The sequence below is a fragment of the Miniopterus schreibersii genome (assembly GCF_964146895.1).
Source record: "Miniopterus schreibersii genome assembly, chromosome: 10".
NCBI lineage: Eukaryota > Metazoa > Chordata > Mammalia > Chiroptera > Miniopteridae > Miniopterus > Miniopterus schreibersii.
Genome location: NC_138110.1, coordinates 65,928,417 through 65,946,983, shown reverse-complemented (window position 1 = coordinate 65,946,983; position 18,567 = coordinate 65,928,417). Strand labels below are relative to the sequence as shown.

General features: G+C 36.1%; 1 protein-coding gene across 5 annotated transcripts in view; it reads left to right on the top strand.

Annotated features, from left to right (window-relative positions):
- Positions 1–17,975, top strand: part of GPCPD1 (glycerophosphocholine phosphodiesterase 1) — a 50,960-nt gene extending 32,985 nt beyond the window's left edge. For 4 of the 5 annotated variants that reach the window (XM_081148378.1, XM_081148381.1, XM_081148379.1 and 1 more), the window contains 9 exons: positions 218–310; positions 3,047–3,124; positions 3,760–3,799; positions 5,475–5,536; positions 7,900–7,965; positions 9,660–9,796; positions 10,308–10,443; positions 10,848–11,008; positions 16,792–17,975. In XM_081148378.1, the coding sequence (XP_081004504.1) occupies positions 218–310; positions 3,047–3,124; positions 3,760–3,799; positions 5,475–5,536; positions 7,900–7,965; positions 9,660–9,796; positions 10,308–10,443; positions 10,848–11,008; positions 16,792–16,981 (963 nt within the window). In that variant the 3' untranslated portion in view covers positions 16,982–17,975. Of the gene's footprint in view, positions 1–217; positions 311–3,046; positions 3,125–3,759; positions 3,800–5,474; positions 5,537–7,899; positions 7,966–9,659; positions 9,797–10,307; positions 10,444–10,847; positions 11,009–13,782; positions 13,845–16,791 lie in introns of all 5 variants that reach the window. The other variant, XR_013999608.1, reaches the window with a different exon arrangement.
- Positions 17,976–18,567: the final 592 nt, after the last annotated feature.

Genomic DNA, 18,567 nt, shown 5'->3' with positions numbered 1-18,567 from the left:
ATTACTGTGCTATTGAAAAAGGAAAATACTTATAATGGTTTTAAGAGAAGAAATTAGGATAAAGCTTGAAGTATAGCATTAAATAATTCATGAGAAAGGTTTTTTTTGTGAACAGGGCTGATTTTATAGTGAACAATAAGTTTATGTCCGTGTAGTTTTATATGTATTGTGAGCCAGATAATATTTTTCAAATACTTGTTTCCTTTATTTCTGTCAGGGTGCAGCCTTTGTAGAATTTGATGTACACCTTTCAAAAGATTTTGTGCCTGTGGTGTATCATGACCTCACCTGTTGTTTGACTATGAAAAAGGTATGTTGAAATTCTTTCATTTATAGTATAGATAGAAAGGTATTTATTAAATAGAGTTTGCGAGTTCATTTTCTTGGTGAGTTACTGCCAATCCCTGTCTGTCTCAAGCTTCTACAACATTGAGAGACAGGAATATTAATGTCCTAGAGTATGGTGTCTATTGCTGAATTGGCTTTTTCATATTATCCAACAAAAGAACGTCCTAGGTGATTATCAGCCTGCCACTGTCTCTATATTGAGACAGCAGAGAAACCTATCAAGAGTGTTTTCTAGGCTCCCTTCTATTTCTGGTTCAAGCTTTTTCTCAAATTAATAGGCTAGTATGATTTGGATACAGTGGGAAGGGCCACAGTGAAAAATAAAATAGGAAGTGCTTGGGAGCCAGATAATGTAGGGCCTCCATCAAGGGGTTTAAATTTAGGAGCTAGGGAGATATGAAAGACTTTTGAGCCAAGAAGGGAAATGTTCAGAACTAAACTCCCAGATTAATAATTTGATACCTGATGTAAGGGGAATTTAAGAGGACAGAGAGTAGAGGCAAGTGGAACAGCAATGAGGGCCAAAGGTAAGGTAAGCCTGAACTGGAGTGGAGACAGTGAGAGTGGAGAGGAGGGCATGATAGAAGAGATTTGCATAGCCCATGGATAAATGATAGTGCAGTGCGGGGAAGGCCTGGGGAGGGTGTGGGAGGGGGTCAGCTGGGGGAAAATGGGGACATCTGTAATACTTTCAACAACAAAGATTTTAAAAAAGAGAAATCAAAGAGGGGCTATCATTACAGATCCTAAAGGCATTACAAGTATAATAAGAAATAACATGAATGACTTCATATTAATAAAATTTTTAAACAACAAAAAAGAAAATGCATATAATTTCTTAAAAATTGTAATTGCTATGCAAACATAATTGTGATAATTATATAGTGCCTAAACTTCAGTATACAAATTTGCCAAGTGATTTCTCAGGGACTTACACTACTAGGGTTTATTTGGCATTTTCTTTCAAACTGTATTAGGTGTTATTTTCCACTGAGTTGGTTTGAAGTTAAGGCTATTTTGCTAAGGTGTAACACTGCACCAGACACTGCATGTTGTAGAAGTAGATGAGAAGGCTCCTGGCTCTGCCTGCTAGCAGGTTCTAATCAGTCATTTGGGTTTGCATTACTATGATGTATAGAAATGGACCCTTCATTTCTGTGAAGTGTTGTTAGGGGAGGGAGGGAAGGAGGTGCACCTGTTAGATGACAGAAGTAGAATAACTTAACAGAAATGGAGCAGGTTGTTTTGGCTGTGGGGAAACCAACGCAAAGTAAAATGAGAAGGAATGGAGGGACTGGTAAAGGACCTTACTAACCAAGATGGAGATTAATGAATCTAGTTCGAATTTCTAAAAATCTATTAGCATTAGTTGAAGCGTAGTATTGATTTCCCCTTATCACCAGACTTTGTTTCTCTTTTTCCTTCTTTTTCCCCCCTGTTTTTTTCTTTTAAAAAAGTATATTTTCTTTATTTTGCTCTTAAGTTGAATTTGGATAACTTAACTGGGGAATGAAAATAATGAATTGTATATATTTCTATTTTTATTATTATTATTTTTTAAACATATCTTTATTGATTTCAGAGAGAGGAAAGGAGGGGGAGAGAGAGAGAAATGGAAACATCAATGATAAGAGAGTCATTGATTGGCTGCCTAGCCCGCAACCCGGGCCTGTGCCCTGACAGGGGAATCGAACCCCGATCTCCTGGATCCTGGGTCGATGCTCAACCTCTGAGCCATGCCTGGCCGGGCTGTATATATTTTTAGTTTTAATTTTTAAGCTGGTATTTTCCAATAAAACCAATGGTTCATAAGATTATAACATGAATATAAGTTTTCCTTTCTGCTTGGCCGTACTCCCTTACTCTTAATAGTTTCTTATGTATTCTCCCAAAAAAGCTTTATACATATACATACTCATACATATATACATGAATGAGTATAAAAGTCAGAGTTTTGTATACTGGGGTGTGCAAAAATCGGTTTACAGTTGTGAGTATGCAAAACAGAGTTTATTCTTGTATTATTATTTATTTGTATTATAACTGTAAACCTATTTGCCCAGCCATATATTTGTTGGATTGATGATTTATTGGTGGTACATTAATTCATTAAGATAGAGGTGCCTAAACAATGTGACATTTGATATGGTATTAAAATTTTAAAAACAGATTTGCTCAAGGGGAAAGTGTTTATAATAGATTAGAGTTCCTATTAAGTATTAGTACTTATAGCTAATCAGACATTTTTTAATAACAGTTGATTTCTGTGGCTATTTTTAACCAAACTTAAGTTTAAAAGATTTAGAAAAGGCTAGAAACTTATTGACAGGAATTAATTCTTACACAATACTTGCATGCTGATTTCCTAGTCATGTGGCATAGGTATGGCGAATAAAATATACACAGGATGGCAGGAAATAAAGGAAATCACTGAACCTCTGGCTTGTTTTCAGTGTTTTCAATGCCATAGCTTGCTTCCAGTGTTTTTTTTCTTCCAGGCACTACCACTTAACATTAAAAACAAAAGCCAGAATTTAGGAGCTGGGGGGTGGTGGTAGATAAGAAGGGCTCCTCTACGTGGGCTCACTGGTCATCAAGTAATTGTTCTCATCATTCAGTAAATTACAGTTTTAGGCCTGTCTAGAGTAATCATTCAGTAATAATAAGGGGCCTGTTTTTCTCTATGTTTCCTATTTAGAAATTTGAAGCTGATCCAGTTGAATTATTTGAAATTCCAGTAAAGGAGTTAACATTTGACCAACTCCAGTTGTTAAAGGTAGTAATAATAGCATAAAATGTAAATTATCTTTTAGTTTTAAGACTATTTGTACCTGTCTTTATGTGGTCATATTCTCTTTGCACATGGAGATGATATATTCAGCGTGCATTCCTGGACCCCATTGGTTTTTGCATACATGAAGGGGCTAGGCTATTAGTCTTTGGAGGCCATAGGGGCCAGCTCTTCTCATCCATAATCTTAGGTTGCCTCTGGTCTACTTTAGCCCTTCTTTATGTAACTCACTATTTTACAATTGACCTTTTGTGCTATTGTTGGTTTTATACTTATATTACTGAGATCTTTGTATATTTTGTTATACCATGTGACTTTGTATGATCCCCTTTCTGTTCCCCTTAGACACCTAAATAAATGGTTGATTGAGTATAAGCAATTTCCTAACTTAATGATTTTATATTCTTCCCTAAGTGGGTATTTGATTATGATCTTACGTGTATGTGTGAACATATAAAATATATACAGTGGTTAGTGCTTATTCTTATTAAACTTAAAATTCTATACTTTATAGTTTTCTCTAACTTACTAGCTCTTCAAGTTACAGTTCTACAGATACTGCATATCTTCATAAAGTAAGGCTTTTTTTAATGATTGCATTTTGTGTATGTGTTTTCTAGCTCACTCACGTGACTGCACTAAAATCTAAAGATCTAAAAGGTATGTACAAATATGGAAACACTGTTTTTATTTCATAGTTAGCATATACGGTATTTCCTTACCCATTTTAACACACTTTTTGGTCATTTTAATGAATATAATACTGGGCTATCCAAATGTAATTTTATAAACATGAAAGCTTTACGTATATTAATCTTCAAATGTATATATGTCATGTATAGTAACCATGATTTTTTACTTTTAAGAGTTTTCTTAGCTTGATGATCAGAGTTCTTTATAATTTAGTATCTTTCAACATTTCCAGCATTCTTCACATTACAAAGTAGAGAATTTATCAAGCATAGAATCTGGCTCCAGAGCCAGGAGTTTGAACCCAGCTCTATCTAATATTTATCAGTTGTGACCTTGGGCAGTTTACTTAACTACTGTGTGCCTCAGGTTCCTCAAAGATTGTCCTGCCGACAAAATCCCTTTGTAATTCTACTTTACTTTATACTCCCTTGGGACTTAATAGTCTATGCCATTCATTTGAAGCTTAATGATACTTTTTTTAACTCTTTATTTTTGTATATGTCCTGTCTTTTCAGTTAGAATATAAACCTTTAAGGGCAGGGAAAATGTTTTTATATTCTGAGTCATTTATAGTATTCTGCGTATAGTAGGTACTCATTAGATATTTATCTGCAGTTGTCATAACAGCACAGTTGAGATGTCTGTATGAAAAAATTGTAAAGGGCTTAAAGACTCAAAAAATTATCCCTAGAGCACAAATATGAATTAATAGACTTAGATATTTCATAACTGTTCATAATAAAATTAATTAAACCTCTAATTTATTCAACTGGAAAATTTTACATGGTTTGTTTTTTAATTTATAGTACATGGGCTTTTTTTTTTTTTTTTAAAGAAAAGCTTGATACTAATTTTTTTTTCTTTTGGAAAAAAAATTATTCTATTTCTTGAGGTGGAATCTATTTTGGATTAAGCACAGTGGTAACCAAAGCATATTAGTAGCTGTAGATTCTCTTAATTTCTACCTTGTGAGCTGATTTTGATATTTCAAATAGTCTTAGCAAGATGACATAGCTCTTAATTCCATTAAGAAATAACAAATCACTCTTGTGACTACTTTTTTTAAAAAAGTAGTATTACAACTTTTATAAGAAAATAGTCACTGTTGGCACCACAGACCATGGTGCTTCTATTTTTTAACTTTTATTTAATTAATTAATTTATTTTTTTTAAATCCTCACCCGAGGATTTTTTTTTTTTTGGAAAAAACCCCAATTTTTCCATTGCTTTTCAGAGAGAGTGGAAGGGGGAGAGAGAGAGAATCGTCAGTGTAGAGAGACATATGGATTGGTTGCCTCCCACGCTCACCCCAGCCGGGGGATGGAGCCTGCAACTGAGGTACATGCCCTTGGCTAGAATCAAACCTGGACCCTTCAGTCCTCAGGCTGACACTCTAGCTACTAAACCAAACTGGCCAGGGCATATGGTGTTTCTATTAAATATTGTAAAATAATCTTCAAAAAGGATGCTTGTTTCAAAAATCGGAGGGGATAATTGTTTAATAAATACAAGAGCCTTCAAACACTACATATGAAGGGATTTCATAATTTGCTTGTCTTTTTTTACCCTGAGAATTTAGGAAAAGATCTTAGTGATAAAATGGTATTTTATCTACTGTGTTTTTTTAATTTAAATTTTTCAGAATCGTTGGTTGAGGAAGAAAATGCTTTATCTGAAAATCAGCCATTTCCTTCTCTTAAGATGGTAAGTTCCTTAGGAAAACTGGGGCAAGGCTGTCTCATTAATTCTGTTATACCTGAATAATTAATTTTAGTCTCTTAAATGGGCACTAAAAAGTTTGCGTTAAAGGCAATATTAATATAAACTTGTCATCATTGATGCTTGTTAGAGAAGATACATTCTTATGTGGTGTACCTATGCTACTACCTTTTTTAAAAAAGAGTAATTCATCTGCTCAAATGAATAAAAATTCCCACCTCAACTGGTTAATTTGGTAAGAATAGGAAATTCACATATTTCTGTATATAAACAGGAAGGAGAGTGCATAGAAAGTGGGGTGGGAGAGAGATGTGATGGTAAGAGAGGCATTTTTACAATATTTTTAACTGTTCCTTAATTCTTGGAGAGAAATGAGATTCTCCAAAGAAAATAAAGACCCTGGTTACCTAAAATGAGACACAGATTTTAAGAATTTACTTAAAGTATAACAAAAACTGGCATGAAGACTTAAAAACTAGACACAATTTATAAGAGGAATCTGTTCGATAGTGTCGGGCAAGCCTACATGAACACCAGACATTTCTCCTTAGCCCTGCTGGCTCTGCTTTTTATTCTGCAGGCTCCATATCCTAACTTCTACTCTTCTACATTGTCTTTTCTTGGTGATGTCACCTATAGTAGATTTCTTTCTATTTTTTAATGTGAGAAACATCAACTGCCTCCTGCACGGCCCCCAGTGGGGATCAAGCCCAAAACCAGGGCATGTGTCCCAACTGGGAATTGAACTGGTGACCTTTTGGTTCATGGTTCAACGCACAACCACTGAGCCACACAAGTTGGGCTATAGATTACTTAGGCAAAAATGGGTCATTTCAATTTATCATGATTATTCACCCTACAAAAAGGATGCTACAAGAGACCTCCTATATGGACACTTAGTGCATTTAAAACATGATTTGAATAATTTTTCAGATATTTATGAAGCCCAGCTAAGTCAAGTCATTCTTTCTATTCCAAAATTCTGAAATCATTTGGTTCTTAGAAATCTCATGATTCCTAGGCTTGTGATTTCATAGAATAGAAAACAGTTTTTAAAAAAATTGTTTGTGAAAAGTTTGACAGTATTTGCTTAGCCAAATAAGTTAAACACACACACACTCATTCATTCACTCACTGCCATCACTATAATTAAATCACAGAGAAATTTTAAAACACAAAAAAGGCCAAATACAATCTCAGTATAAAGGAGGATCTTTCTGCAAATTTGACGTTTCGCAATCTCAACGCTAATATATACTGTTGACTTTAGTTTTCTAATTTTGCATTGGCTCAGTAAAAATGTGATGGGTATGTTAAATAAATATGGTTAAAGAGAAAAAAGTCAGAAGCCTCACACATACTTGAGTACAAACTCAGGTACTGTACTTTTTCTGCAGCTGGTTAGTATAGATCCAGGGCTAGTTCCCAGGTCACCAGACTCCCAAGCTATGTTCTTGCTATTAATTACATTGTTCTGTTAGTGTGCTTTATTTGCTGTTATAAAAGCAAATATCATATGTACTGTACATGTTAAATGATTTCTAAATTTTTGAAATAAATTGAAGTTAAAAACACAATCTGTTTCAGATTCCTTTTGCCCTGAGCATGTTTATGTATTTGCCTGGCCTTCATGTTTGAAGACTAAACAAGTCAGCTCTTTATAGGTTCATAACCAGGCTTCATATTTTCAATTTGATTTTCTAATGACACTGCCAAAATGGTTTATTGCAGAGTGTCAGATAACTTAGTTTAGATAAGTTGACACCATATTATTTGTTCATTTATATAGTCATAGCCTTATTTATGAGCCTTGGTATCATCTTTCTTTTGGAGATAACATCTTTTCAGGGAATTATCAACATGATATTGTTGGGAAGCACTACCTTCGAAACAAGTTAGGAACCATGGTTTTTCATATAACCATATCTTGGTATAGTAGATTGACATACTTGAATGAAATTCAGAAAACACAACAAATGTCTTCTTAAATCCTTGAGGTCACCTAAGTTATTACAGCTCACTTTGGATGTCCAGTAAAGTAATGGTGAAAAAAATTTTAGGTTAAGGATCCATCTTTGTGGTAGTAGTGATTGGTTTTCACAGATACTGCCTAAGACTACTTGCTTTTGCTGTTTAATTTCTTTGTCTCTCTTAATCAGTGTGGTTGTCAGTTTGAGTATGAAAGATAGTGGTTTATGCTGAAGGCACAAAACATTTACCCTTACTAGTGATATGTTTTCTCACAGATTGCTTTTTGTAATAATTTTGTTTTTCTTTTTTTTCTCTTATTCTACCATTCATTTCACCAAAAATAAAACAAAATTCAACACCAACAAACAAAACTCTAGGTTTTAGAGTCCTTGCCAGAAGATGTAGGGTTTAACATAGAAATAAAGTGGATCTGCCAACAAAGGGTAAGTAATTCTCTGTGTAACATGTTCTTCCCCCGTCCCCGTTTCTTTAAATGCATTCATTCCTATTTTTTTGTTTTAATGGAGTAAGTGAAACTGAAAACTTATTGTGGCTTCTTCCAGTAAGCACAGTGCTTTTAGACCGTTTTAATAAAACTTATTTTATACTAATATGTGAGTACCTAAAAGTCGTGATAAATGTATTATAGTAGAAATTCCCATTTACACGTATCTGCTGTGTGCATTTACATAGGTGGTTTCTGTGCATCCTTATAAGGCGAACTGTGAGAACAACGGCCAGGCAGATCTCTAGGACTCTGATTGAATTTTGTTTTATCCCCCCCATCTGAACACATTTTAAATAATGTCCTAAGCAGTTTTCTTTTAGGTGCTAGTAGCTAGTAATAATTAACCAGGAAACGAAATTTCTGCAAGTGTGTTTTAAATCACTCCCAGATTTAATCATTCTTTTGTTCAACAATTATAGATTGAAAGGTTGCTATGGGCCAGGCATTTTCTGGGTACTGGGATCAGCTAGTGAACAAAACAGCCTAAAGCCTCACCTTCCTGGAACTTAAATTCTAGCCAAGCAGCTATTGAGTGTATCAGAATCAGATGGGGATATGTGTTACAGGGATGGGTGCATGGTAAGAGCGTTGGTTGGGTTGGGGTCAGTAGTGGTTAATTCTGGTATCATGATTGGGCAGCCAGAACAATATCCTGGAATTTGTTTGGGTCAGAATAATCCTAACTGCCCTCAAATCATGCCTGCTAAGTATTTATGATCAGCTGCTCCTGGTTAGCATAGCGAGTGCTCAACTAAAGTAATTTTTAGTTTTCTGAGCTTTTTTATTTATTTTAATGAATAAATTTATTTTAATTTTAATGATATTCTAATTAAAATATTTTATTTTTGAATATCAACAGGACTCTTGGTATTTTAGCTATATTTAGAGAATTATTTTTATTATTTGTTCAGGGTACTTGATATGCTTATGATCCAAAAAATGAGATATTTAACTAGCAATTCATAATTACCAGGTTTTTAAATTTTATTTTATTTTTATGTTTACCCTGCTCCAAATTTCTAGAACAGGGATATTCTTTTCTTTTTTTTTCTTAACTGCCAGCACCTTTATTATTATTATTTTTTTGTTAATCCTTACCCAAGGATATTTTTTTCTATTGCTTTTTGAGAGAGTGGAAGGGAGGGAGGAAGGGGGAGAGAGAGGAAACATCAGTTGGTTGCTTCCTGCACATGCCCCAACCGGGGCTAGGGCTGAAACCTGAAATCCAGGCACATGCCCTTGGCAGGGAACCAAACCCGTGACCCTTTGATGTGGGGGCCGACACACTAACCACTGAGCCACACCGGCCAGGGCAGGATTTGGGGTTTTTTGGTAATGAGTTAGCAAATGAGTGGAGTCTTTCTGTCTTAAAGTTTATGAAGAGTATATAAAACTATTTAAAAAGTCACAATAGATTGCAAATTTCCAGTTTTAGCTTTTATTTGTTACCTTATTAAAACAAAAGTCTATTGATGGTACGTATAATTGCTTTGTCACAGCAAGTCACTTCATCTTTTCAGGCCTTTGCTTTTCTCATTTGTAGAATACGAGTTGGACTAGATGATCTTTTTTAGCACTGTGAGCCTCAGGTGGCTAATGACTTTTGTTTTCCTGTTTACTTCTGCATAGGATGGAATGTGGGATGGGAACTTATCAACGTATTTTGACATGAATTTGTTTTTGGATATCATTTTAAAAACTGTCTTAGAAAATTCTGGGAAGAGAAGAATAGTGTTTTCTTCATTTGATCCAGATATTTGCACAATGTGAGTAATCATCACCCTCCCCCAATACTCTTAGACTGTAGCTAGGACTTAGGGTATAAAGATTATGGTTGGAGGTGGGGAGGTGCCCAGACTTCACCCTTGATTTGTCCTGTCAATCAAGTTATGTGTATCCTCACTTCCCTTCAGGACTACCTGCTGGGATACCCTTCACTCCTGTGATCTCCACGCCCACTAGGTCCTAATGCCTCATACCCTGTGTTGCATGTAACATCTTCCTTACCAAGTTGTAAGCCCTCAAGGGCTCTCTTGCTGCTCATTTCTGAGAACAGTTTAGCTCTTACATAGAATAATTAAATTTTTTAAATTTTTTGACTGAAATGCAATAGATGCATATTAATGGTGGTTATATCTCACTAATGGAATTATGCTTTTGGGGGAAGTGTTATTTTTATATATATATATATATATATAATATTACTTTCTAAAGTTTCAAAACTATCTTATAATTATCTCCCCAATGAAGAGGCATTTTTTAAATTGTCTTTTTTAGGGTTCGGCACAAGCAGAACAAATACCCCATATTATTTTTGACTCAAGGAAAGTCTGATATTTACCCTGAACTCATGGACCTCAGATCTCGGACAACTGCTATTGCAATGAGTTTTGCACAGTTTGAAAATCTACTGGTAAGTTGTTTGAATTTCTTAATTATAATTTTTTTTTAAATGTTTTAGAGCAGCAGTAAATAAAGTTTCATGTTATGCTACACATCTAATTGGTTAGTTTTGATCTATGTATAACAAGCAGATAGTTCTACTTAAAAATGAGGGTATTAGATCTTAGAATCAAAATAGATACATGAGCAAAAAATATATACTTCCTTGCAGGCCTAGGTTAGGTAAGTTTTGTAGTTGAGTGGGTTTTATGAATCATCTAAAATGGCTAGACTGTACAGTTGCTTGATAGAAAAAATTGTACTTTTTTTTTCTTCCTGCCCACTCTACTTTGGAGAGCACTGATGTAGAGTATGGCCATTTAGCATTTGCAGTTAAGTTGCTTTTTCACATGTAACTTACTTTTCTTCCATTAGGGAATAAACGCACATACTGAAGACCTGCTCAGAAACCCATCCTACATTCAAGAGGCAAAAGCTAAGGGACTAGTCATATTCTGCTGGGGTGATGATACCAACGATCCCGAAAACAGGAAGAAATTGAAGGAATTTGGAGTTAATGGTCTAATTTATGATAGGTATTTGTTTTTCATGAAAAATTTTCATGAACTGTTAGGGGAAAAGTAGCTTTTATTTTATAAAATTATAAATAATATTAAACTTAGTTAAAATTCTGTAGTTCAACCTGAGGTTTATCTTAACATTTGTCAGTGGAATTTTTCAAACTTTGGAATATACCACATTCACTTGGGAAGCTTGTTCAGGTGACTGCGCCCTAAGTCACCTTGTGGGGGGAGGGGGCTATCTGCCCAGTCTCTTCTCTCTACACCAACTTTCTTCATGATCTCATCCAGTTCTGTGGCTTTTCATACTTTTATATATTTCTAAATTTTTATATCTCCAACTCAGACCTTTCCCTTGACCTCTAAACTTTTATATCCAGCTATAGACTTCCTGATTTCAGTATAAATGACTGTCTTTCCAGTTTTTCAGGCCAAATCCTTGGAGTCTTTGATGACTCTGTTCTTTATCTTATATCCCAAATTCAGTCAAACAATCTTGTTGATTCTCTTTAAATAAATATATCCTGAATCTATCTACTCACCATGTTTACTATTGTTACTCCCAAGGTGTCTCATTTCTCACGTGCATTATTGAAGGAGCCTGCTCACTGACCACTGCCTCTACCCATGCTCCCTGCTGTCTGTCCTCAGCACAGCAGCCAGAGGGAGCCTTTTAGAACGAAGGCAGATCATGTCACTGCTTAAAACTCCCACCGTTTTCTGTGTCACCTAGAGTAGAATTCCAGGTCCTTATCTTCCCTCCATCCCCAATGTCAACATCTCAGTAAAGCCTTCCCTGAATGTCCTGATTCAGATAACCACCTCTATTCAGCATACTTCTGACTTTTCTCCATAGCATCTACCACCATCTGACACATGATATTTTACTTATTTTCTCCCTGGCCTCCCCCACTCTCACGTACGTAATGCAAACATAAACTCCATGAGGGCAAGACTCTTTGCCTGTTTTGTTCATTGCTGCATCTCCAGAGATTAGAACAATGTGTATACCAAGTAGGACTTCAGATATTTGTTGAACAAATCTTTCTATTCTTTTTTATAAGCTCCCTGGGTGTTTATGATGTAAGTTTGAGAGTCATTAATCTGAGAAATGAAAAGATTGCTTAGTATAAAGAAATGGGTTAGGAAGGATGTTATTTACTGTTTGCTCATACTTGAGCAGCATCACGCAAAGAGTAAGTGATGAAATTCTTACCAGGCCTGCTTTAAAAATACTTGGATTTAGTTCATATTATTGTTTGTCCTATAAAGTTTTATCACTTTATTAATAAAACTTTTGTTTTTTACTATTTTGTCTGAGTCTGGTTTTAAAATTGCAGCCCAGATAATGCTTGCCTTCTTAATTATTTTGTTAATTTTGCTTTAAGCAACAGGTTTCATAGCTCTCTTTTATATATATATGTCTTTATTGATTTCAGAGAGGAAAGGAGAGGGAGAGAGATAGAAACATCAATGATGAGAGAGTCACTGATCGGCTGCCTCCTGCACGCTCCCAACTGGGGGTCGAGCCCGCAACCCGGGCATGTGCCCTGACCTGGAATCGAGCCCCGATGGCCTGAATCCTAGGTCGATGCTAAACCGCTGAGCTACGCCCAGCCAGGCTCATAGCTCTTTTTAATAGACAATTCCAACTAATTAAAGGAAAACTAAAATTTTAAATCAACAATTTGAAGGAAGTGTTTGCTTTAGCAAAATTTTGAAGAATATTTTTTTGTTTCTTTGAGGAAGGAATGATTGCAAATATTTTCAGGCAAGAAAATGTATTGTGAGGTTATACCATGTACGACTTTGTAGAGTACACAGACTTTAGGCAGATCCATCATCTCAAGGGCCTTACTTGGTTGGAGCCAAATACTGACACACGACGGAGAACAGGAAGGTGCTGTACAATATAAAAGGCACTAAAGAAAGGGAGTTCTTCCTAGCCTGGGGTCAATAAGAATAATTTTAAAGAGGAAGCATTGAGATGGATTTTGGAATGTGGTTAAATTTGCTTTGACAGGATATGAGTTTTAGGGGCTAGAACATGAATTGGGCAGGACTGTGTTGAAGCTGTGGAGGATTTTGAGGGGACACCCAACACTGGGCTCCTGCTAGTCTGAGGACGGGTGAGGTAGATTTGGTTTTTACCTTTGAAAGGTGTGGGATGTTGGGTTTTTTTAATTTTAATCAAAGCAGTACATATATATGTATGCATAGCTATATATGTGTACGTGTGTGTATGTGTATATATACATATATAGCTTAACATATGTATATGTAATTTTTAACATATATATATATATATATAGTTTAAAATTTTAAATAGTTCTATAAGGCTTACGGCTTACAATAAAAAGCAGCAGGCCGTGGCCAGGTAACTCAGTTGGTCAGTTGGTTAGAGCATTGTTCCGATATGTCAAGGTTGAAGGTTTGATCCCTGGTCAGGGCACATACAAGAATCAACCAATGAATGCATAAATCAGTGGAACAACAAATCAATGTTTTTCTCAAATCAATAATTTTTTTTTTTTAAATGCAACAGTCCCCCACACCTGTCCCTTTTATTGTCTCTAGGTGAGTTACTATGGCCTAGTTTTTTTAGCTGTTTCTTCTGGTACTTAATGTGCTTATGCTATAATTTTTTCATTATCAAATTTAGACATTATATAGAAGGTTTTGAGTGATTAGTGATTCAGAGCCTTTCGTTCATTTTACACTGGGGAGGATTGTGATGAGGGTGGGTCTTTTAGTTCATCAGAAACTAATGTGTTCTCTCCTTTTCAAAGGATTTAGCACACAGTAGATTTCCATTTCATCATGGTTTTGTGATATATTATCATAGAAACCGGTACGTTTGATTTGCTGATATTTGGAATTTTTGCATTTATGATAATGACTGAGATGGCCTTTAGTTTACCTTTCTCAAATGGTTTGATTTTTGGTGTGGAGATACTACTTGCTTCCTGGCAATTTGGGCAATGTCCCCTCTTTTTATAAAAAATTACCGGGTCTGCCCAAATAATTTTTTAAAATGCACTAACACGTTTAAAGAACATTATCATTAGATTTTGAAGTCCCCCATGAACCTCTTCCTAACTCTATTATCTCCTCCCTCAGATATAACTGCTTATCAAATTATTATTCTCTTTAACATTTTAATTCTTATTTCTGTCACTAAATAATATACCATTTAGTTTTGCATGGCTTTCATCTTTGCATGTAGCTATAATCTGTCCATCTTCATGGCTGTGTAATATTCATGGTTCTATGTGTCTATCATAATTTATCCTCCTATTTGAGAACATTTTGATGGTTGCCAAGTTTTTGCTATTATAGCATTTGCTGTAAACATTGTCAACCAGGTCTTCTAGAACACGTGTTAAGTTTCTCCAGGGCAATGACTTTCAAACTTTTTTGACCCCAACACAATTAGAGATGCATTTTACATTGCAACCCAGTGCACACATAGATAAGTGTATTTGCAAGCATTGTGGCTGGACATAAAATTCCACATTAGAAATCATTTCCTTCCAATTTTAAAAGTATTTCTCTGTCACCTTCACAATTCCTGTGTTGCTGTTGAGCATGAAACCATGTTGATTCCTGTTGCCGCACATGTGGTTTCTTTGTTTCCTGTCGGGAAGCTTGGAGAGTCTTCTGTTTGTCACAAGTGTTCTAAAATTTCATCGAGATGGGTCTTATGGGTCTGGTTTCACCCATTGTGCTAGAAACTTGGTAGCTCTTTTAGTCTGTTGACACATGTCCTTGAAAATGTGAAAAATTTCATGAATTATATTTTCAATTTGTCCCTTCCATTTTTCTGAGGTTTTTTTCCCTTTATAGAAGTCCTTTTTGCATATTATACACTCTTGGGCCTGACTTCTAATTCATACCCTTTTTTTTTTCTTCCTACTTTCTTTGTGTTTTTACTCCACTTAGAAAAATTTCTTCAACCTTCCCCTTCTGCCCATTCTAATGAGGTTTCCACATCTGCTATTGTGTTTTTTTTAATTTCCAAGGACTGTTTTTTTCCCCCTAATGCTTTTTTCTGTATATGTAACATCCTGTTTTCATTTGATGAAATTACTATTTCTCTGAAAGCGTGAAGGAGGACATTTTGTTATTTTGGAGTTTTCTTCTCTTTTGCTCACTGTCTTATCTGTTAGTTTTCCTCAGATGTTTGGAAACCCTTAGTTGCTTCTCATAAGGAATTGGAATCTTAAAAGATTTTTGGAAGCTTGGACTGTGTTAACTTGGATTTCACTATGGGTGATCTGGGTGGCTCGTTTGATCATACCTCTGATGTCACCAGATTTAGAACTTTACTTTTTGGCTGATCAGATTGCTCATAGAAGAATCTAGATAAACTACCGAGAGGATCCAGGTCTGGCTGCCAGGGTTCTTGGAGCCACGTGGGGGCAGAGAGCTGGAAAAGGGAGGGCGTCTCTGTGTGTAGCATTGGTTATATGTATGTACTATCTCTAATTCCCTAGTGCTGCTAGAGGTTTTGTAAAATGTCCAAACCCTCACCTGGTCTTGTCCTCTGTTCCAAGGCATTTCCTGTTTGGTTCTTGCAGTAACCTGTCGGGTGGGGGAGGGGCAGCCTCTGGGCCGAGAGGAGGAGGGAGTTAACTTGCTGCTGCTCCAGGCCTCAGCCCACCCTCCCAGTTTCGGCCCCTTTCCCTGTCACTCCCAGTTCTGGAGGAATTTGGTGCTTTTAACTTGCCCTTTTCATTTTTCCACTACTACCTTGATTTGGCCTTTTCTGTGCCGCTAACACTTTATTACTTACCCATCTATTTTCCAGCCTCCAAAAAGTTTGTTGCTGTGTCTGGTTTTTCCCATACTCAGGGATTTTTTTTTTTTCCTCTCAAAAATCCCTTTGCTTTCTTTTTACGGGATATGGGGGAAAGTGAAGTTAGATGCTTCCGTTCAGTCTGATTCCTTGACCCAGAGGTCACTTTTCATTCTCTTATATATATATGTCTTCTTTTAAATTTATCTTTATTGTTGAAAATATTACACATGTCCCCCTTTCCCTCCCCCATTGACTGCTTCCTCCCCGCTCCCACCCTCTATTATATATGTCTTTAATTAACAGAAGGTCTTTGTTTTATAATAGTCAAATATTTAACCAGGTCAATACATATTTTCATCTGGTTTATGAACTTGCCCACTGTGACGTCATAAAGATTGCCTTGCAGTGCCTCCTGTAAGTTGCCTGGCTTTCGCATTTAAGCATGAAAGACCATCCTCCCTGCTGCTGCAGTGACAGTGCTGCCACCATCACCTGGGGTTTCTCTGTGCTTGTGACTCTGGGTACCTCTGCCAGCACTGCACAGCTTTAGCATAGTTCTCACACAGTGAGAAGTTCTCATCTTGGTCTTTGTGCTTTGAAGTCAGAGCTGGGTATCAATTCTAGCTCTGCCTCTAAATAGCTTCCGCCTGTGAAACAGGCGTTGCCAGTTGATTGACTTGGAGAGAAGATACTTAAAGAAGCACTAGTAAACTACAGATTGCATTTTCTGAGTCAGTTGCTTTCTAATCAGCTCTTTTGCATCAGGGGTACAAAAGGAAATGCTGCTATTCTGGATTATTAGAAAGACTGGGGAGAAGAGAACTATTTTTAAATAGAACTGATGTTTACATCTTAAAAAGGAGGGTGGGGGGCTCTTGTAATATGGATGTCCTAGGCATTCTGTAAACAAATTCTTCTAAATAGGTTAAGTCAGACTGGTCTTAAGTAAATCATGAAATTACCCTATTTTATGTGTTTTGTGTTTGTTTCATCATAGGATATATGATTGGATGCCTGAACAGCCAAATATATTCCAAGTGGAGCAGTTGGAACGCCTGAAGCAAGAATTGCCAGAGCTTAAGAGCTGCTTGTGTCCCACTGTTAGCCACTTTACTCCTTCACCTTTGTGTGCAGAGCCTGGTATCCACATGGATGCCAATGGCATTGATAATATGGACAGCGCTTAGCTTGTATCGGGCAGAGGCCATCTGGGGGCACGCACTGCTCTTCTGGGTATTACTTTTCATGAGCATTGTTTATCTATGCCTTTTAGGTTTCTCAGTCCAATGAAGCAATAATGAAGTATTTTACTGTTTCACTACAGTTCTTGCTAGAATTTCAAGTAGGCTATTTAAATCACTTGGCCAGGTATAATTACCAGTCAGCCTCTTTACAATGAGAAAATTTATTGGTTGGTAAATATTTTAAACTATATATGTAAACGGATAATGTTAATTAAACAATGTCCATTAAAAGCATAGCACTTTGAAATTAACTGTATAAATATCTCAGTTCTTCATTCAATCAGGTCTGCAATATTTAGCACTTGAGGAACATGACTATGCATAATTATACCTGACCATGGGAAAAACAAGTACCTCAAATGCATGCATTTGCACTGGTGATTCCAACTGCACAAATCTTTGTGCCATCTGTGTATATATGTATTTTTTACATGGATTGACATGCACATATACCATTTTCATTCAGTATGAACCTTGAGGCTGCTGCCATTTTCCCGTTTAACCAAACCAATGCCTGTGTAAACAGCCTAGAGGTGATCCCTGAAAACTTGTTTCAAAAGTTGTTTTCCATAAATATTAAAAATGCTGCAGGGTAATTTAATGCATAAAATATTAGAAGAAGTATGTATTGCATACTTAGTAGATCATTATGTATAAATTCTATTCAGTGCATGCTTTAGGTTTTAAGCATGAGATTGTACACGTTTACCGCAAGTCCTTGCATCTGTGGTGCTAGGTGAGTGTGAGAAGGTGTCAAGGACTGAAAATATTTTGTTGCCTAAAAAAAAAAAAAAGCCTGTTTGCAGGCATTTTAAATATGTTTATTTTAAGTCTCTCTCACTACCTATCACGCACCGTTGCTTTATGGGTTTGTTTTGTGTGTGTGTTGTACAGTAGTTAAATCTCCATGCAGAAAAATAAATGTCCTGAATTCTCATATTAGTATCTTTATTGGTTAATGTATATCATGCATGTAATTTATTTAGCAATGTCGAAGATCTGACTAAATGTATATGCATGTTTTGAGGGTTATGCTAAGGTTTCTTTCATTAGAAGCATATTGTCTTTGGCATAACTGTAATTTAAAAGAATGTTAAATAAAATACACAGATTTATTTTCTTCATTATAAAATGAAATTGCAAGAAGGTGTTACTTTTGTAGACTTGGTTCTATAATGTTATTATGAGAAATTGGGATTTAGAGTCTACCCTAAAGGGATGGCTTATTTCCACCTACCTTTTACTGTGTGTTCTTCACGAGACAGCTTGTTCACGTATTGGCCTATTTGGTCGTAGCTGAGAACCTAAGACTAGGAATTACACGTTGTGTCTCTTTATCTTTTAAGCCGAGTGATGCACTCTTGGTCAGATCATAATTGTGTGACGATAACGATAGGCTTTGAAATCCTGTGGTATTGTGTTGGTAGCACTGATATGGAATGGAAAATAGTTTTGGAAGTGGAGCCTTCTGCCAGGGCGCCCTGTGTCACCCACTGAGTGGGATTGTCTAACCCTTGGTGCCCAGTAGG